Raw genomic sequence first — 22,081 nt, forward strand, 5'->3', positions numbered from 1 at the left:
ATAAAAAGATTTGCTTGATAGTAATTTCGTTCTTGCAAATACAGTTTAGAAAAACATTCCCCATTTTCATTCATCGGCCTATTGTGCTGTCAATCGTGCCACAATTTTCTGCAGGATGTGAACATGGCAGGTGTATTGTGGTAGCCTGAGGGCCATTTTGTGCTAGACCCAAGAATGGGAATGGAATTGTTTCTGCTTTATGTCTTTGATAGTAAACACATAGCTCAACTCAGCAGGAAGAATAACAGTGGTACTTTTATTTAGACCACAGCTACATGCTCAGAGTACTATTTGGCTTTGATGGCTTTAAAGCAGCATTAACTGATTATTTTCTGCAGATAAAGCTGTGAATACCTTGGCAGATGATATAGCAAGCCTGTTCACAAATATACTTACTCTGAGAACATAGCAGCATTAGCATTCATTTATACTCAGTCAGCAATGTAACTATGTGTCGGTTTGTGCAATGTGCTCCTAAAAGCCACGGGTGCAGCTTGCTAACCAAACTTACTGGTGTTAGCTGATAACTTAGCACCCCCAACAACTTGTCTAGACACAGTCAGTTATCTAGAATGTTAACTTTAAGGACACCATTATCACTGCCATACAGTGCAGGTGAACAGTATTGTACAACAAAGGTGATGTCACCCACTCCCGCAAGGCGCCATGTCTGCAGGGCAAGCACCTCGTGATTTCTGTAACCTGGTGCTGCAGCTGGGATGAAGACATGAGTGTATTATCATGTCAGCTTTTACTGCCATGCCAGTGATATATCAGAAGCTCAGAGATTCGCAGATTATACAGAGGGAGATGATGCAACAGTTTGTAAAGATAAGATATGTTAAAAAAAAAAAAACCCTTGACAATTTCTTTGCTTTCATTTTTTTCACTTACAAAGTCACTAAATTTTTTGGGTCTATTCATTTTAAAGGAGAGACACAGAATATCAACCAAAAACCCAGAAAAAAAATTCCAAACAGATTACACAAAGGTTGTAGATTGATTTCCATGTCATTGAGTGAAAAAGTAGTTAAATAATTAATACATTTTATATAATGTAGTTTTTATCTGGATTTTTCTTTTTAACATTTTGTCTTTCTTCATTAAAATGAAACTACCGTAAAACATTGAAGTTATCGATCTTAAAATCAAAACAACAAAACACTGTAATATGTTATGTAACCCATTTTTAATAAATAAACATTTTGGACACATTTGTTTGCAAAAAATCTCTGATCCAAGTTATTATTTCAAGTTTGGAAAGAACAGATGTGTCTGGATCCAAGCATTTAATGAAGCTTTAAATGAAGGTATCAGTAAATGTTTTCTTCAGTGCCTTTAAGCGTAAATGCTTACATATCAAATTCCACACCTGCAGTGTGATACAGGACTTTTGCCCAAATCTCAAAGCCACCTGGGGTTTTCAGAATTATCACTCAAAAGCCTTTGTATGAATCCATCAAACCACACAGGGCTTTACACTCATTATTGAAATGACGTCAGTATACGGACATAAATTTAAAGCCCCTATGAGTTGTTTTTTCGGCCTGCAATTTTACAAAAGCAAAGACGGTTTTCTGACTCACTTTACAGCATTTACTGGAAAAACTGGCCGTGCTATTGTCAGTGAAGAGGAAAAAATAACAACCTAAAATTAATCTTTCACTGAGATTTTCTATTTCTCCTTTTGAGCAAGACCAGGAGGCTGCAAGACTCAAAATACAGCTCAACATCCCTAAAATAAAATAGTTTCTCTAATCAGCTAATAGCTAATTATGCAGATAAACTTGAAAGAAATCATCATGGAGAGTGCTTAATGAATCCAGAAACTGCTAAAATTAAATATCAAATCTTGGGCCACTTTAGCTAAAACGAGGTAGTCTTCAACAGGAAGCCCATTGCTTACTTTATATAAAGAGAGAAAATCCAAACCAGTAGCACACCACGATGGCACGGTACTGTATATATCGCAGTTATGCTGCCAGAGGATAAAAATCAGACAGAAGAGGAGCTCAGTGTTGTTATCTGCATTACAAGAGATTTGAAGGAGGGAACCTGGGATTGAATGAAGTCTGTGAAGTTTCCCGCTCGGTATGCAGGCTCATTATTTTCCTGCGTAAGGAACCAGAAACAAAGTGCCTGTAAGTACATGTATTGTTTTGCATCAGTTGCCTCGTGTTTGTTCAAGATGCAGATGTGAATCACCTCAGTTTGATCTGGTTTGAATGACAGACGGCATAATTCACCCTGGAGAACAGATGGGGTCTGGTGTTCAAGCCGACCGAGAACAAAGAGATGTTGTTTTTGTGTTTCTAGATTTGAAACCTGAAATGTTTCATCAGGACTTCTTTTCAAACGCACAAGTTGACATTAAGGAGCACTGCCATCTCCTCCTGCATATAACCACAGTGAAGCAAAAAATATATTTTCAAAGACGAGCAGTATTTTAGGTATTGCATTACATTGTGTAATTAATCTTTTTTTTATTCCCTTCAGGTTATTACCTTTGCAGCACCAGAGAGATTACTGTGTGTGTTTCCTGTGCAATGAAACCATTTACATTTCGCATGCTTTATTTTGGCTCGGGCACAGTGATGGATATGTTGTCACGACGAGTCACTCACATGCTCGTGAGTCAGCTGGCACATCTTGAACTCCACAGATCTGCACTGTTCAGCAAACATCTGCCAGCCTGTGAAGGAATATTTTGGGAGTACTGCTCGTTAGGTTCACCTGAATAGCAACCAAAAAAAGAGAGAGAGGAAGAGAGAGAATGCATATTTTTCTCCGACTTCTGCAGATTCAGTTTCAGTTTTACAAGGTGGGTGAAAGGAATTTCATTTGCATTAATCACAGCCCTGAAAAATCATGTTGGAAAAACTCAACCTCTTCTTTCAGCATCAAAGTTTTACCTGTATGAAAATTGTTCACACTGAGGTTTGCAGCTGGGAAAAAAACAGGATGTTGGTGGCAAATCACCATTATTATTTATTTATTTATTTATTTATGTATTTATTTATTTATTTGTGTCACTGATAAAATGGAAAATTCCCTGTTTGGAAGAGGGCTCTTTCCTGATACGACTGTGATGTCCTGAAGTCTCTGCTTGTTGCCTTTCAGCGGCTCCAAATAAAGAAATAGTGAATTTTGCTGTGAAGCTCAAGCTCAGTTGGATTATGCAGTAAGAAGGTGATCTGAAACATGCCTGTACGTCCACCTCTAAAGGGCTGAAACCCCCCAAGAAAACAAAATGAAGATTATGGAGAGGCCTGAATTGAGATGCTCCTCATGACCTTAAACGTTTGTGCCGTTTATGCTCGAAAACCCTCCAATGTGGCTGAATTAAAAGAACAAAAGTGGGCCAAAATACGTCCACAGTGATGTGAAAGACTTATCATAATTACTTGTTTGTGGTTCTTGCAGCCAAGAGTGGCACAACCAGTTATTAGTTTTAGGGGTCAATTAATTGTAATTAAAATTTGCAGTTTAATTGGAATGACTTAAATCATCATCTAAAAACTGGCTTTTCGAGATACTCGGGTTATCTTTGTCTAGTATTAACATTTGTTTGATGAAACATATAAATGTGACAAATATTAAAAAAAGGGGGATTCTTTTTCACGGCACTGAATGTAATCCCATTTCCCAACACACAGAGTAAAGCAGGCTGTAGTCACTATATGGGAAATATTTTTATTCGAAATATGAGAATCACTCATCCAAGCAACATCAAATTCAACACTGCACTTACTTGGATCCCCAGAAATACACCTAACAAATATGAAGCCAGTCAAATGAGCACTTAATATCAATGAGACTTTGTGGTCTGGGTGTAAAAATTGTAGTATTAGCTTAATGTCTTCCTAAGCCCAACCACACTCTTCCTCAAGGGCTGAAGCCCCAATATGTCCCCTGTGCCAGGGAATATTCAGGGAATAGCATCCTTGGAACACATCTTCAGCTGCTGCCCAAAGGCCCTGGGAGACGGGCGTTATTGGTGGCATCACAACCAGGTGCTGGGGATTATCGCAGAGGCCATCTGTGCAGCGATCTCTTTCATCAGACGGCAAAACAAACAGAAAAGTGCTTTATTGCTTTTGTCAAAGCTGGAGAGAAGCAGCAACAGCTCACAAACTCAACAGGGTAGTTTCTGGCAGTAACCTGGGACTGGCAGCTGAAGGTCAACCTGGAGAGATGGCTCAAATTCCCAGACACCATAGCCGTGACTACACTCAGACCTGACATGGTTCCAGTGTCAGAATCGTTGAAGCAAGTGGTCCTGCTGGAACTGACTGTGCCTCGAGAAGACCGAGGCATTCAAAAGGAAGAGAGCCAAGTACAAGGAGCTCATAAAAATTTGCCAAAACAGGGTGTTGAGGGGCCATTGCTTGGCCAAGTGCCAAGGTTTAGCCAGACATTCACTCCATGGGGCCACCGAGCTGCTCAAGAGAGCCATCAGGAACATGTTGCTGCTGCTGAGAAGCACTGAAAGTACTAAAATTGCTGTGGAGCAAAAGGAACAACCCGATGGACAGCAAGAGTTCTCAAGACACAACCTGAGGACTGATCACCCAGGGGAGGGTGTATGATGTTGAAAATCCTGAAACACCCACTGACGTTCCCCAGTAAGGTGTGTTAAAACCATAAAAGCCATCCTTGAGGTCTAGTAGGTATCTTCATCATGCCCAAACTTAGAGTCTGCTCACAGCCACCTAGGTTTATGTGTGTTGAGCTAATGCTAACCATAGTTTGTCTTTTCAACCAAGCCTAACATGTTCTCTGGCACAATTAACAGTACGTGCTGGCATTCATAATGAAGCTAAAAAGTATACTTTTTCCAGGATAAATGAGTTGCTATAAATGAGAGTTGGTGGCTGGTTGTTTTCCCCTGAGGAATATTAATGTCACGCCCGGTGTTCATAGTCTTTATTTACACGCGTGGGTACAAACAACAAAGGCAGGTGAACAAGAACTGAAAAACCTAAACTGGGAAGAGCTAACAAACAAACCTGAAAGCGAGAAACGGAGATGCAGGAGAAAACACGAGAACACGGAGGGGAGCAACACAGACGAAAAACAGTACAGAAGGATAACGAGGGAATGAGACACAAAAGGACAGCTTTTTCCAGGATGAAAATGAGTTGCTTTTAAATAAAAATGAGAGTTGGTGGATACACTGGTGAAAAGAATTGTTTTAGAAAACAAAAACCCAAAAGGAGGAATATTAATGAAAGCTGAAGTGTAAATGAAATGCTCTTTAATTCATTGTTGATTTTTTTTCTATTATGGAGACTCACATCTGTGTATTCAAGGCATAGACCTACAGCCCTGCAGCCGCTCATGCTATGTAGACATAAATTTCAGGTGTTTACAGAACAGATGTGACATTTCTTTATCGTTATAGTGTATTTACTCTGTCCTCTTTGTTCTTTGAATTCCAGTCAACCAGTGATTATTTTCCACTTGGTTTTTAGCTTTTTATAATTATAATGTTTCATTAACAGTTTTCCCGCGGGGCTTATTGGTGGGGTCAATTTGGGCAGTCTGGTTTGTGGCAGCACCTGGCTGCTAGAGGAGAGCTGTGCAGGAGTGCGATTGCTAATTGTGACTGCAAAATCTATTATATTGTCTCACACTGCAAACTTTGACTGTCTCCTCATTTCCTACCCTGTTGTTTTGTGTTATAACCATTGAGTTAATTTTATTGCAGTCATTTAGCAGCAAAGATTTACAGTTATGTAAATATATGTTCACTTGCACTGGACGTCTTTACTGCTGTGTTTACTTAAATGAAATATTGCGTTTTTCTTGAGTTGTAGCACTTGTACACATATTACAGTAGGTGCCATGCAGAACTTTGCAGACTTACACCTAAATAAGTTGAGTTTCGTCGCTTAGAGGGAGTGTGAACAAAAGGTGGAATGTTAGTGCTGCTGTTGGTCCTTTAGCTCAGCCCGTGCCATGGTGATTACAGTCAGACAAAGATTATTTGTAGTGAAGTGATGAAAAACAATGAATAGTCTCCACTGCTGCTATTGTCTGTTTCATATAGAAGCTTTCTGATTTTTTATCCTTCCGTTATTAAGTGCACTCAGCTGTTACTCCCTTTCATATTCAAACCAACCGTTCAAACAATCAGCATTCTTTTGGAGGACTCCACACAAGTGTGTCTCAGTAGCCTCTGCGGAGGATGAATTCCCCATTATCCCACTCTGAGTGTGGTCAGCGAGTGCAGTGCAGGACCATAAAACCCACATTAGGCTGCATTAAACTAAGATGACCAACTGCTCACTCTAGCTTTAGCTTACCATAGAAGGGAGCATGCACCTTCTCTCCTTGAGAAAGCAATTAAGCTTCGTTTATGAAATGCCAAGGTCTTCCTAAAAGTGGATCCATAATACTTTTCCTTACTTTCTCTTATGCATATATTGTTACAGGGGTATGGGGTATGTGAAAGTAATCCCTGAGACAGTTTTTCTAGTCATGGATCTGCATGATGTCACAGAGAGGATTTCTCTAACATGGTCATCTCTTGCACACAACTCTGGCTTTGTAAGTCCTACCACTCTTGTGGTTCAAACCTTCTGTTTAGGAGGGACAGCCAATCAGTTCCCTTGAAGTTTGTTTAAAGGTGAAGTAGTGTTAAAGGGGGAGGAGCTAAAGAGACTTCATTCAAACAGGATGTCAAGTCTGCCATGGAGGGAGTGTGGTCACAAATGCAGACTTTGGCAACGGACTTAAACTAAAAATGTGCCTTTTACTGAGGCAGAACAAAACACAAACAAAAGCCCAGGAAGAAAATGACTAAACCGACAAAACTTAAACAGGAAGGAAACTACAAACAAGTATAAAGAAACTAAAAACCTGAGACCTGGAACATGGAAACCTGAGACGTGGGAAAAACAGTGAGTGAAGCACAAACAATCCAGCAACAAACAGAGGAAGGCAAAGTGCTTAAATACACAGAGGGATAACGAGGAAATGAGACACAGGAGGAGAGCACAGCTGGGAGAAATCACACACAACGAGACCGGGGAAGCAAAACTGACAACACTAACATAGCACACGAGACTGTCAAAGTAAAACAGGAAACACGAGACAGGCACAGAGACACGGAAACTAGGAGAAGCACAGACATGAAAACATAACTAGATCAGACGTGACATAAGGAACACAGGGGAAGCACCGAGACAGAAATCAAGAGACTAGAAACTAAATAACAATGAAATCAAAGACTATTAATAATTCAAAAACACAAAACGCTGGACAGACCCAGGACCACCAAGTCCAAGTATAAAATAAATGTGGGTTAGTCTAAACTGTAAATGATGCAAAGTGAGTCCAAAAACCAAAACATCAAGTTGCATTTCAATATTGCCTTTCAGCATCATGATTACAGTTTCTTTTCACTCCCACTGGTGTTTGGAGGAGGTAAAAACTCAGAGATGGATATCAAATTCTGGACAAATAAAACCAAAACAATACCAACAACACGTGGGTGAAGTGACATTTAAAATTTCGGTGTGCATCTTGTTACAAGATATTTCTGCAACAAAATAAACTCTTCCAGGCACAAACTTAAACTGTCAAATAACAAAAACATTCCAGTAGATTATTTATTTTAGCTATGTAGCTTCCTGACACTTAAAAGTAAATAAAAGAACCCCACTGAAATAGTTTTCTTTCACACTTCCCGGATATTCTACATAGTTGCGGTGGATGACAAGAAAAGCCACAGCTCGGAGACTGTAGCCTTCCTCAGTCGCAAATATAAAATATTGATTTGGATAGAGCAGCACAAAAAGAATAGACATAATCAATGTTACAAAAAACCCCACTCTTGCAGTGTTTGATACTGTAAGATTGCACTCAATTGATTTCTCCAAATAAAGCCCTCTAAGGCTTTTGTCTGTGGTTCTTTCTCAGCAAACCTCCACTGAGTCAGTAAACATCTGGGATAAGGACGTCAGATGCACTTAAAGATTTAGATTCACCCTAAATAGCAACTTAAAAGGAATTAGTATTCTGTAGAAATCCTTTATGGTCTTGCTCAGGTATGCTCTGTGTGTTCGGATTTGAAAACCAGGCAAGTGGGATAAATTGCAACATAAATCAAAGACAAGGTAAGCAAAACTATCCTGCTGTGAGTTTAATTTACCCTCCGCCCTTCACTCCACCACCACCCAAAGTGTTGAAATATCTGTTCAGTGAAATTGCAGACAGAGTTTACATAATTTATTTCTTAGACAGAGATGCTTCCAATGCTCCCATGTTGATGCATATGGATTTGATAGATCAGATTTTTTTCTTAAGACCAAAACATCCAGCATAAACTGTGGCTGGAAACCTCAGAAACATGTGAATTATAATCGTCCCTGCACAAACATTCACAACTGACGCTTTCAGTCATTTTGATAACTTATTTTAGTACTGCAATCAAGCATTTTATACTTTTTATAGCACATTTATTTCACAGTCATGAATAGTCCATCAGCTGCACCCCTGAGGATCTATAGACATTTCTGAGGTTTTTTTATGTGGCGCCTTTAAGAAAAAAAGCACACTCTGGCTAATAGATGTAATTTTAAGACTATAAAAAGCCATCACCTAGGAAATTTGTCACGGGTTTCATGAATGCTGTAGCACTGTACTGTGTATGTAATGCAGGGGTGACTGTGCCATTTATCTCTGCAATGTATAAAATCACCTTTAAATGTAAAACTAAGATAACAAACTTCTTACATTATAAATATGTCATTTCTCAACTCTGTGAAAACGCTACAGAGTGTGAATAAAGGAAGGAAAAAAAAGAAAAGAGTTTAATATTTTTTTTACTACTTTTAAGGCTAATCTATCTCCCAGCCTTGACCAGGAAAAAGGTTGGGAGTTGCAAGAGACAAACAGCAATACAGGTGTGTACATTTTTATAATGCAGAGTATAATGTTTAGTGTATTCCTAATAGAAATACTACAATAGCACCTTTCATACTCTGACTGCTTTCAGATCTCCCAAAATACTAAATTAAAACAGCTAACAGACATGAGGTTCAGTGTGAGGTCTGATGTTACAGTGTTATATCTAAAGAAAAAAGAAGTGAAGCATGGGATAAGATTTTGTCTGCTATACACAAACTCTAAATCCATTCACAGATAAAACCCCACAATGATAAATATAGGAGTGATACATCTTTATAAATATAATTGTTTGTATTATTTGAACATTTTTTTTTAACAAATTATTATTTTGTCTCACTACACACATGTATTTGTGTGTCAGAGACAAGCAGTAACGTGTTACAAGTAACGTGTTACTTTTTTTAAGTAACAAGTACAGCAACGAATAAGTATTGCAAAAAAGTAATTAGATTACTGTGACTTTCGCGTAAGCATGCTGCGTTACTGCATTACTAAACCGTGATTTTGTTTGTGAGAGTGTCTCATGGCAGTGATGTAAGCGCGTGCGACATCCGTGGTAACAGATGTGTGTAGATCAACAGTGGATAATATGGAGTGCGGGAGAGAGTTTGACCGTGCAGCGTTTAAAGTTTGAAAGTACTGACATTACTTTGAGTTTGATTCCATAAAAAGTGACCACGGGAATGTGAAATTCACAGAGAAACCCCCGGATCCCCCCACTGACATGACCACTGTGGCACCGGGCAAACCTCCACCCGCCCCACTCCTGCTAAACAGGTGACAATAGATTTAAGAGCGACAGGACTCAGTGCTGCTGAATCTTTGATTTTATTCATTGTTTGCTGTGTTTTACTTGCATCTATTTGAAAGAGTGAGTCTAAACACAAAACATTTTATTTTATATGCTGGAATATGCAGAAAATAGGTTTAAATGTTAAAAAAAATTCTTCCAGTCAGAGATTGTTCCATGTAGTTTAATTTTTGCTTGATGCAATGTGCATAAAATTAAAAGATTAAAAATAATGAAACAATTTTAAAAAAGAGACTTTCTTATTTGATTCAATTTTAAATGATGGATTATGCAGAACAAAATGGAATTGGGCTGAAAGGTCTTTTGCTTTATTACCTATTCAGGTTGTTTATCATGTTTTTAAAAAGTAACTAAGTAATAAAGTAATTACTTTTGAAATTAAGTAATCAGCAAAGTAATTGGGATTACTTTCTTTGGGAAGTAATCAGTAATTAATAACTAATTACTATTTTCAAGTAACTTGACCAACACTGGTGGCTGTTATTTGTGTCTCCCACAGTTAAGTTCCATGCAACATATAACAAATAGCTCAAAAAGGGCAGTAAAATTAAGTACAATGTAACAACATCTTAAAGAGGTAAAAAGTAATTTGAAATAAAAACAATTACAAATATTAAGTAATAATATTTAACAAAGTTTCAGAATCAACAAAATTATGATGTAATTTACAATGTGTCATTATTATTGTAAAAAAAAAAAAAAATCACTAATCAAATAAAGCTTGGGCTAATTGTTTGGCTCCATGGTGACAAACCTGAAAAAAATGTATACACACCCATATGTAAAAATATAACACAAGGACAGGCAGTAATTCTTCTGTACAGCCTAGAAATTTGGTTCAGATGAGACCGACACAACTGAGCGACTTAACTGTAAAAGCTCCCAATGAGCACAGAAAAAAACTGAACTTGATTAGTCTTGATCAAAGGTGTGTTATATGTGTGATCAGATATCTATATGTAAGGTACCCTACTTCAATAAGAACCAGCTGTAACCCCAGCTCTATGTTTGATCTGTTCAGGTTTGCAGACAGAAGAAGTATTTTTGGTCTTTTTCTTGCATTCGTGCAGAGGTGGATGTTCAACAGGAGACGTATGATGACAGCACCTGACATGTCTCCTCAAATGAAGTTTGCAGTTCAAAAAGTGTCTTTATACCAGGCATAATAGAGGAAATGTGCCAGTTTTCACACATGCCACAGCTGCCATTAGAAGTGGAAAATCAAGAGAAGAGCATCTTTAGCTCTCTTACACTGAGCCATCGTGGCACACAGGCATTTCTCTGTAGCAACAGGCTGACCTCGTTTCTATGGTTATGGTGTCCCTTCTGCATTTCTTCCAGGACAACGATAAGCAAAAGAAAAAAAAAGGGACATGAGTATGTGGGCGCTGCTCAACCTACAGCAGGTGGTTCACTTAATCACCACAAACAAAGGAAAGGAAGATGCAGCCAGTTTATAAATGTAAGTTTGGAGTGAGATCAGTAGATGTCTTTCAGAGCTGTCAGACTACTTAAATTGCAATAGTTATCCTTTAACTAAAAAAACATAAATATGAGCTCTCATTAGTGATGCAACTGATATATTTTCATTCATATCTAATAATGTTACTACATTTTTATTAAATGATTTAAGCTCTTTTAGGCATTTATTTCTCTCCATCACCTCTGACCTAACTTCATAAAATGTGCTTTTTGCAAGTCAGGAAGTGCAAGAAACTTTTCTTTTTCATATAACAAATGAATTATTTTACACAGAAAGATGTTTATGAACCCCCATGTCTTTTTAAGTGCAATTTTAATTATATATTTAGTGAACCATGTCTATTTTGGATGGCACAGCTGTGCACTGTTTGAAGGATAAATAGTAAGTTTCTTAGTTTAAACCTGTTGGGTCATTCTGTGCATAGTTTGCATGTTCTCACTGCGCATGGATGGGTTTTTGTTGTCCAATTTTCTGACTGAATGCAAAAAAATTCAGTGCAATCACCGGGAAACCACTGATTTTTTTTTCCCTGGTAGCAAGCAAGTTGCTGCCTTATTGCCACCTAAGTTGCCAGTGTAGTCTACCTAAAAACGCTAGTTATAGCAACAGCTATACTTACTTAAGTTGTTTCTTCTCATTTTTTAGCAATAACCTAAAGAAAAACCTGGTATAAATTTAAGGTTATGGAATACTTTATAGAACGTTATAATCCCATTTGAGGTTGCATGGGGAAGGGCACCCAGCAAAAATGTCTGGCAAATCCTCTTGTGGTGACTTCTTGTGGCAAGGAAGCAGCAAAAAGTAGTACACACAATGCTTCACAATATTTCATTGGTTCAAAATTTTGGTTGAGATGAAACACGAGTAAAAGAGTTGCAGCAAGTTCAAAGAAAGCTGATTCAGCCTTTAAAGTGAAACTGATCAATAAATACTTGCAGATAGCTGACGCTTCCCTGCGTCCCCGCAGAATGCCAAGTTAAGATGCAGCCTACAGGTATATATCCGCCTCAATGGCTTTCAGCTCTGAAAACCTCCTGAAAGACAGCTTGAAAGAGGAGGCTGTCAGTTTGTGCAGGATTTGGTTTTTAAAGCCTCTGAGTTGACTGAATAAAGCAGATAAATGACGTGGACGCTGATTTTATTTCCAACTTGTTATTTTTACTCCTTTTTTTTTTTTTTAAGAATTTCCTCCTTTGTCCCTTCTTCACTCTCTGAGCTGCGACTGAGGCTGCCTGCCGTTGCTATGCAACAATGGGAGTAACGAGAATCATTATTGAATAAGTCATTAAGTTAAGGCAATAGTTCAAGAGAAGCATTTCAGACCAGGAGACATGATCTTACTCCTAATTTATCACATCAGCAGAACAAAGTAGGTGAGACTGTGTGATGTCCAGCGAGATTTCCTGCACAGTGCAGTCGGTGCTCTGTCACTCACTGAGATGAGTGGTTGTGACAGCTGATGATAAGTGACTGCCAGACGCTGATGTAAAGCACAGCCACAAAGGCTTTCCTTCCTCCTGATCCCCAGTGTCCAACAGCCACGCCCAAGCTCTTGACCCCGAGTGACCTCCTCAGCAATCCAATTCCATTTCCTGCTGCCAGCTGCCCTGAATGATTGCTCTGACTAACTCCATTCATGAAAAATAGGGGGACAAGGACCAGGGGCTATGAATGTGCGTGCATGAATGTGCATGCACTGCATGAGAGTGTTTGTCCGTCCATCTGCTGGGGAGTCCTTAGGGGTGCACGTTTTACACGCAAGCCCAGCTCCTGGTGGTGTTTGCGGGATCCTTTCCAGTGTGTGTGTGAATACGTGTTATGTTTTTTGTTTGCTTTTTTTATTCCAGGTTTGACTTTGTGTCTGGAGAGTCCCCTGGCAAAAAAAAAAGAGAGCGAGAGAAATAAATAAATAAACAAACACAGACACCAATTAAAGCTGTTGCAGTGTCCCAGCTCCTTTACATCAGTAATAATGTGCCTGTGGAAGAAACAAGGCGCTTTAACCCTTCTCGTGCACACCTCAGCTATTTTCAACATGAGCAGGCTGTAATTTCATATGAGCCTGAGTTAAAACCAGAGCGGTTAATTCACACGAGAGACGTCTGTGTTTGTGTTTTCTCTCAGCCTTTCTTGATGGCTTGAAATGAGCTGGAAAAATTAAAACGCCAATACGAATTCACAAGTGCAGCTTGCGTCATAGTTAACAAATATTTCGAGATTTATCTGTTGATTAAAATGATTCATTATCCAACGTAAGAGTAATTTGCTATAAATGCCGTGTAAAATAAGCTGGCTGACCCAACACCCACATCAAACCGATCAGCTCCCATCACCTCAGGTTAGACTTGTCTGCTTGAAAGTTTTGACAGTTAAAAGAAAGTTTCACTGGAAAGGTCTGGTGAAGAGTAACCCCTCTTCCTCCCCCTATTCGCCCCCAAGAAAGAATGAAATAGATCAAAGTCAGTTGGGGGTTGCTGCATCCGAAAAAAATCCTCTCTTATTGCCAGTCTTACAAAACAAAGCCATGCACATTTTCCACAGAGACTGTAAATAAAGATGTCTGCATCCATCAAAAAATATTCTGTGCCTTCAACAGAACAAAGTAGGTGACACTTGCACCCAGGCCCCTGCGGCCCTTCAGCATAAGGTTCACCAACTCAAGCAGCACAAATTGAGACATTTTAATATGGGAGTCTATTGTGATCGTCTGAATTGAGCCAGCTTCAAGTGGCCGTTAGAGGAACTGCAGTTTTTGGCACTTATTTGGATGTTACTTGGCTGTAAGTTAGCCTGGACTGCTCACAATAGCTCAAACATGAAACAAAGCTTTCATTTGGGACAGTTACATAAACACATGTGAAATTATGCAAGTTCACATGGATGCATATAGAGGTCAGTAAGTGACTGCAAGAACAGAAAAAAAAATTTGCATAATGCTCTGTGGTGAACGCCTAATAGAAAGACCATCAGAAATGCAGGATAGCATTATCGTCTGCACACAGTTTACAGGGTATTTGAGTTGTAGTTAATGCAATTTTTTATGATTCTCACTCAGCTTTCTGCTTTAGTGGTGGTGCGCTGTGTGTAACTTAAGTCATTTGCGTTGAACTAAACTTTATTAAATCGGGTGTTACCAGTTGACATAATATAATTAAGTTGTTTCAGCACTTATTAAGAAATGTAACTTTTATATGACTGTAAAATATGATAAAAATGAGGAGGAGGACTTGGAGAAAAGTAGGTAAAATAAAAGGTCTTCTGGATCAGTTCTGAAAATATGTTGCTGTAAGTTTGTTCCAGCTCCCGGTTGTACTCCTGTTAGTTATTGGGGGTAAACTCTGGGTTGTGAAATAATTGTCTTTGCTTGACTGAACATATCATAACCTTATAAACGCCTCTACAATGTCATGAAATCCTTAACAATCATCAGATTGTTGTGTCATGTAGAAAACGCCAATGGCAGTCACACCCTGATCGAACCACGTCCACGCAGCTGTACATAAGTGTTCACTAAGTGTTGTGCGTTTGCATGTCATCATTGCATTACACAAATGAGTTCTTTCATGGAAGCAGTTAATTGTGAAGGTGGGTGTGGATGACCAGGAGTGGAATTTAGCTGAATGACTATAATTATGTCTTTCTCAGGAAATGCAAACATGCTGGAAATGACACAACGTTTCATGGATTTATGAATAGTTTGTGGGTTTCCATTAACAATGAATTTGACTGTTTTTGTTGCACTTAGAGTCACAAATATTACACAGTGTATTAAAGACTTTTTAAAGGTAAGCGTGAGTCTTTAGTCTTGGCCTTGGAGGCAGTGGAATTAAATAAACTATGACTAATGTGGACCTTCTATTACCAGGTTTTCAAATACTTTAAAGGAAAAAAAATAACTCAAAGCTACTTAAAGCTGGAAAAAAACATAACTTTATTACTGGTGGGACATTTTATTGTCTCTAATTCCCACATACATAGATAATTTGATGTTAAAATTAGACATTTTCTGCATGCTCGTAGACAAATCTCAAAATAAGTATACCAACTGGGAGAATTTCTAATGAACAAGGGCTGGAAAGACTAATATCTCTGCAGACGCCAGCCCCAATAGGGCTGAGTGCTTTGCAGGTTGCGTTGATTTAGGAGCCTGACTTTCATGTTTCCACAGCTGTGAATACTGACTCTCTTACTATGCAATACCACTCTCTCCCACACACTTAATGCAACAAGCTCACAGCTGTTCTATGAAGGCTATGGAAAAAGGCAATCCGGGGAAAACGTAAGAAATAGTCAGCTGCTGCAGATAAGAGAAGCTTGGGAAAAGTAAGAGATTCTCAACACTTCATCCCAAAATAAAAGCATCTAAGAAAAGCATTTCTCTCCCTTCTAAATACAAGAAAGCTTCACCCAACTGTAAAAACTACTCCTCGGGATTTTACATTAAATAAGGGCAGATTAGCATCAGAAATCGACTTAATATTTCATACAGAGGTCAGCGGATTGCACCTATTTAACTACATTAACGAGGTGAGAGAATGAAGGTCATGTGGAGGATAATGTAATCCTGCCAGCCATAAGCACTTCCAATTATTGCACAGCACACATGTCTGCACACCCCAAGCAGGGGATAAAACTGTTTGTTCGCAGCTTCTTTTGTGAGAGCGGGCGATTCTTCGCTTCCTCCCCTTTCAATGCAATGTGACATTTCACTCTAATATTACAGCTGGAATGGTTTGGTTCTTTTGATAAGCGGCTTGATTGAGATAGCTGTTGAAATGCTCTGGGGTTGTTTTATTTTTCACTGATTCACAGGCCTCCCATGAGCAATTAAGTAACTCCAATTACCAGGAGAGCTTTTCCCCAGGGGTTTGTTGATTCTCTTTCTGTCTTTTTGTGTCAGCGTTTGAACATCTGCAGTCAAAACCCCCAAGTGTATCCGGCGTACACTGAGCTTCCCCGACATCGGTGCTCAACCACAAAATCTAATTACACCTCCTGTGGTATTACTATTTGCGTCTCAACAAATCTGAGCAAATACAAGCATCGCTTCACCAAGCCACATTTATGTCAAACAGAATTTCCAACGTGGACTCATGCTATTGTTATTTTTCTAAGCCTGCTCTGCACAGCTTTGTTAGTTGTAATTCAGCGGGGTTCTGTTGCTGACAAGGTGGAAACTGAAGGCTACAGATCTTTACGGCACGGCACCACTCCTGGTTCAGGTTTGCAGCTACAGCATAGAGGCCTTTCAACACACAAGTCTGTGCTGGCATTTAAAGTGTTTCCTGAAGTTGCAGCATCATTAGCAGGAGAGGATGCAGTGGTAAACAACAAGTTAGGTCAGAGATCCTCACAAGGAAAACCACCTATGGTACCTCCAATGTAAACAAAATATTTATTTCAGGAAAGAATACATCGTGGTTTTAGCCTCAGAAGTCTCAGTGTTTATATGGCACATCACCATCTATGCATACCCAAAGAATAGATTGACATTTGCTCAAGTCTATCTTAACACAACACTAGCATGCACACACAGTGGGTGCAAGAAAAGATGTCTTTGTTTGCTGTAACTGTTCCTAATCTGAGTGATGGTGGACTAAAACCACAATCCCTTTTCACACATGAGTAATGGAAGCTGACATCAGGCTTCAGCAGTCTAAACTGGCCATAACAAAAATCAAGTTTCCCTCATTGTGTTTTCGCTTCAGTGGATGGATAAAAACACAAAGAGCGATGCTTGTTTTGACTGGGGTAACATATTAGTGTTCACAGTAGCATTCAAGAAAACTGAGCAGGCCCATTTCATTAAATCGAATGCTCACTTGTGATGTGACCACTTAATTTTTTGGTATTTCCTCCACAACTGAAAACACAAATGAGAAAATGATAGCCACCATTATAGCTTTCCAGCTTTCAGTGTTTTAGAAACCTGCTGTGCAGTGTTTTGGCACATTCAGTGCATCTGTTGCACAGCCTGGGCTTCCTGACTGTATTTCATGCTTCACCGTACCTAAAGCAACACACTGCTATCAAATAGCCCTGTGAGTTCTTGAATAGCTCTGTGCTTTTGCACTATATTCATGCAAATCAAACTACTATATTTAGCCTTATTTTTTATATATATATTTCTGCATCTACCCAGAAAGAAGATTGTGGATTTTGGCCCCTATCACCTCTACTGAGATTGGATGAGCTGAAGGGACAATAACAGCAACCAATAACTCCCATATGGGGAGGACTGTATTACAACAGACATGAAAAAATGCGAGCCTATCCTTTCAAAAGAAGTCTATCTATTAACCGAAATACTAGCATTAGCTGTTAGAAATGAAAAAGGCATTAAACCTGCCGATTATAGGACAGCTCTGACAGGATTTTCTAAGCACTTTCTGAGTCTTTTCTGCTTGTCCTGTCCATAATTTCAGCTGAGCACTTCTAAATCCTCATCAGTCACTGACAAATGTGAGCAGGATTCCCGAGTGGGGCTGGAGCCAGCTCTCAAACTGATGGAGCCGTACAACTTTGCTGCGTGTTTGGAATAGGCGAAGGCTTTCCTCCTCATCATCTCCCCTTTCCACATGGAGATCATGAGCAGCGTGGACAGCAGCACGCCCCCGAGGGTGAGCAGACACAGTCCCGCTATGACACACCGGTCCAGATGGGCTCCCACTCTGGCTTTCTCCCTCTCTAGACGCTCCATCTCCCGGGCGGTCACAGTGTCCGGGTCCACCCGGACGTCCCTGGGGACCGTGTAAGCTATGGCGACCAGAGAGATGCCAGTTACCAGACAAGTCACGGCGATGATGAAGCCGTAATCCACAGACTTCCCCGAGTCCTCAGAGGAGAGGTCGTCGTCGGACAGCAAGTAAAGTTCCGGGATGTCCTCCTCCTCTTCCTCCATTACCTCCTCCTCCTCCTCGTATAGTTCACTCGAGGAGCGCCGACTCAGTCTGCAGGTTTGTGGACTCGCACCTATCAGCTGGACATCATCAGCATCTTCATCATGTTGGTGTTTGCAAGTAAAAGATGTTTCCGTTTCCTCCTCCGGACGCGGAGCTCCCCTGATCTCTGTCCATGGTGCTGAACACTCTCCTCCGCCGGGATGAAGTGACTTTTCACCGCTGTCGCCGATACTTTCTTCATCTAAAACCAGGGAGACGTCTCTGGGATCCGGCTGATCAAAGTAAAACAGTTCCAGATCAGCCATTTGGGCATGGGCTGGGTTTCCCGTTTTATCGAGCCCATGCGTCCGTCTGTGGAAGTGAAACACACACGCACACGCAAAAGAAAACAGTAAGATGTTTAAACTCGCTGAACTTTCATTCTTTACGAGGAAAATCTATAGGTTTCGCTTCTCTCACCCGTGCGCATGCACACATTTTAAAGTGCAGCGAAGCAAGTCTAAAGAATAATTCAGCGCCAGACAGTAAAATTACAGGCAATAAAATAGCTACACTGCTTACCAACACATAAGCTTTTGCTTTTTTCTGGCTTTCAAATCGCTTTTCCAAAACACTTAGTAACCATGCGACGCCTAATAAATCTAATTGCAGGTAATGTGTTCCAATTATACGCTATTAAGCACCAACATGCGGTCTGCTGAGTACCTCTCTCTCCGTCTGTGGCCGCTCGCTTCCCCCGACTGATTCTGCTCCCTGGTCAATTAGAGGGAAAGGTTTGGCAGACCCCTCCCACAGCCAGACTGGGCTCCGGCAGACCGCCTTATAATGCTTATTACCGAGCCAACTTCAGTGTTCCCCGACACATACAGACCACTAATCAGATGAGAGGCAGGAGGCGGCGGACTGTGCGCTGTGGGCAAGTAAAGAGCTGAAACACTTCAAATTAAGGTACGCTTTCTCCAGGCGCTTGTCAAAGTTGCTAAAATTTTTCATCCATGAATGTCAGAAGCAGATTTTAATGCAATCCGGTTAACAGCTGAGAGACATTTTAATCCAAAACACACAGGGCGGCGCTGGAGGAAAAGAGAGAGAATCACCAGCCGGAGATCACGAATGTTTACGCTTCATTACAATTCATCCAGCAGTTGAGATGTGACCAACAACTCCGTGATACTTGGCCTTTACTGCGATCCATGGGGTCTGCAGTAAATGCAATACATCGATAGTGGTTGAGATGTCCTGCAACCCTTTATTGGAGGTCAGAGGTCAAATAGCCTTGTTCTGCTGGAAGGTTTCTACAGTCATATAAAAAAAAAAAACACTAAAAATGAATAACGAAGATTGTTACATGCTGTAAGCGCTTTATAAAGGCTGCCTTGTGTGTGTGGCTTTTTTTCTTTCTTTTTTTGCAAAGCAGAAATCTCGGGTGAGTGATAGATGCTATATTGACTGCTGAAGAGAAAGTGGTTTTCCAGGTTTGGCCCCTTTTTAGGTAGTTGGAGGGTCATGTGGAGGGCAGAGATCCTGCAGTTGATGGAACAAGCCCTCTAAACAAAAATAGTCTTGGACAATCAGGGCTGAGGTTGAGTTTTCAGAAATAATAAAGTCATGGGCCCAAGTTCCCCCTCTTTTATATATAAAACTCATTTTATTTCAGTTTTTTTTAAAAAAAAATCCTATTTAACAACCTAAGGGTAGCTGCAGCTTCAAAGCCCTGCCAAGGAGTCTGGAATAAACTCTTGAATTTTTTTCTTCCTAGTTTTCTTTCTTTTGAAGGTTAAAAAAAAAAGCTCATCACAAACCTTGGAAACAGGCAGAGCCTGGCTATGTCACAAAAATTCACAAATCAGGACCTCTAAAACTTTCAAATGAATAAAGTCTTAATTTATTCAAACAAAACGGACAGAAAGCTGGAGATGGAAATTCAGCTGTGAAGGTGAGAGCTAAAAGCTGCAGTACCCCTAATGACCACTTGAGGCTGGCTCAAAAAAACGAGTCAGTGACGACTGACGTTAAAATGTCCAACTGCACAGCAGGAATAAACATTTTTACAGTCTGCTATAAGAACAATAGCAGAGAAGTGTGATTTCTTTAGGAAAGGGTGGAGACTAGAAGGACCTACTCAAATTGCATTAAGATTTGCACAGGTGTTATTTTAATGTCCACTTTTGTGACCATAGGACACTTAACTACAGTGCAACAACTACACATACGCTCTTCAGGTGACCTAGAGAGAGAGAAAAAAGTATAACAGGAAAAGCTACTTGGCCATGTTTTTTTTGTAGCTGTCCTTATCCATAGCTAAGTATAAAGTTATCCATCCACAGGGTCAGGGCAACTTTAGTACATGCATGCGGACTAGGTGACCAGGCATAATCTCTGTTACTCAGTCACTGAAATGGACCGCTCTACTGTGTTTGTGTTGTTAGTGTGTTTTGGAACATTTTAATGAAATTATCTGCTTGCTGTGCAGAAAGAAATCCATGATAAACACACTTTGGTGCTTCGCCCTGAACATCTTCAACAGCAGCTACAGTCTTGTCCTCCATAGAAGTCTTGAGCGTGTCTGATTTATTGCTCCAGCATCCAACATATATAACATCATTATCTGTATTAGGAGTTCCCACAATATAACTGTGACAAAGGCACATATAAAAATATCAATGAGTAATTTAAAAAAAGATTCAGATAGTTACCAATAATTTGAAATGCTTTTCCTTTTTTGAGAAGCCACAAGATGACTTTGATTTTCAGTGTAAACTGTGTCAAATCCCTTATAGTCAATGCTGGGTGATGACCTCCAAACTGGCAGCTTTTCAGGAACTAATAAGCTTCCCTATCACATCATGTGTTTAAAAGTTAGCATGCCATTCCCAATATATTTAAATGACAGCTGGATTAAGGATACTCCCTTAGGGGAACTTGTCCAAATAAACAGAACAGTCTTTTCTGCACTGAAGCATATATAGGTTATATTGAAGGCATCCAGAGGTCCTGATTAGAAAATGCTCCATTGCTCTGCTATTGAAGTTCATTTACTAGGATCCACCATGTTGATGCTTCTGGATACTCATTGTATGCTGTATCACTATACATACAGAAGTTACAGTCTTTTACAGGGAGAGGGAGCAAAAGTAACACCCAAGGGTGGGTTTAACATTCCTGACATTTAAAAGAGGAACTGTGTTTAAAGCAAAAATATTTCACAGTTTTGCAACAGAGAATACAGAGTAGACGTGAAGTCTGCAGGCACGCTGGAAATGTTCAACCTCTGCACTACAACCTCCTGTGGAACTGTAGCCCCTTTAATCATTTAATCCCTTTGTGATATGTGCTTTAAACCAAATTAGCTCTTCATTGCAGAGAATTAAACTGACTCCCGTGGTTGCAATAAAAGGATATTTGGCTACCTCAAAGCCTCACTCAAAACAACATGAATAAACTAATAGGAGATTATGAAAAGTCATCTCACAAGTGACAAAAACAGAAGAAAATGATTAAGAATGAAGTGCAACATTTGTATTTACACATATATCGAATGTAGTCTGTGCCAAAATGATAAACTACACTCAAGAGACCAAACTACAGTAAAAACTAAATATGTAAGTGAGCAAATAAAAAGAGAAAAGAGGAATAATAATCAATAAGAGAGTAGTAATGGAGTGATTTAGATCAATGGGTGTGATTAAAGTGAGAAGAAGATTTCAACAAAGGCATGTGGACATCACTGTTCATATACGCTCATGCACTTGTTGGTTTCTCTAAAAGCAAATGCTGCACCCTACAGTAAAATGTGAAACAGCAGCTGTGGTGTAAGAATCAACAACTCGTGGCTTCAGCACAGAAAACCCAAAACTGCTTTTCAGGTTCAGACTTTGTTTACGTCTGTCCACATGTAACATTTTTAAGACAGCCTTCCTGCTGCTGAGCCCAGCTCGGGGGACGCTCTCTGTTCTCTACTCGCTCCGG

General features: G+C 39.8%; 1 protein-coding gene across 1 annotated transcript; it reads right to left on the reverse strand.

The window, feature by feature from the left end:
* Positions 1 to 17,624: 17,624 nt before the first annotated feature.
* On the reverse strand, positions 17,625 to 18,819 carry LOC116315522 (transmembrane protein 74). Its single transcript, XM_031733847.2, has 2 exons — positions 18,800 to 18,819; positions 17,625 to 18,463 (listed from the first exon to the last, which is right to left on the reverse strand). The coding sequence occupies exon 2, from the start codon at positions 18,415 to 18,417 to the stop codon at positions 17,632 to 17,634; it is 786 nt and encodes a 261-aa protein (XP_031589707.1). The 5' UTR covers positions 18,418 to 18,463; positions 18,800 to 18,819; the 3' UTR covers positions 17,625 to 17,631.
* Between the last annotated feature and the right edge of the window lie 3,262 nt (positions 18,820 to 22,081).

The sequence above is a fragment of the Oreochromis aureus genome, linkage group 22, assembly GCF_013358895.1.
Source record: "Oreochromis aureus strain Israel breed Guangdong linkage group 22, ZZ_aureus, whole genome shotgun sequence".
In the NCBI taxonomy this organism is placed as follows: domain Eukaryota; kingdom Metazoa; phylum Chordata; class Actinopteri; order Cichliformes; family Cichlidae; genus Oreochromis; species Oreochromis aureus.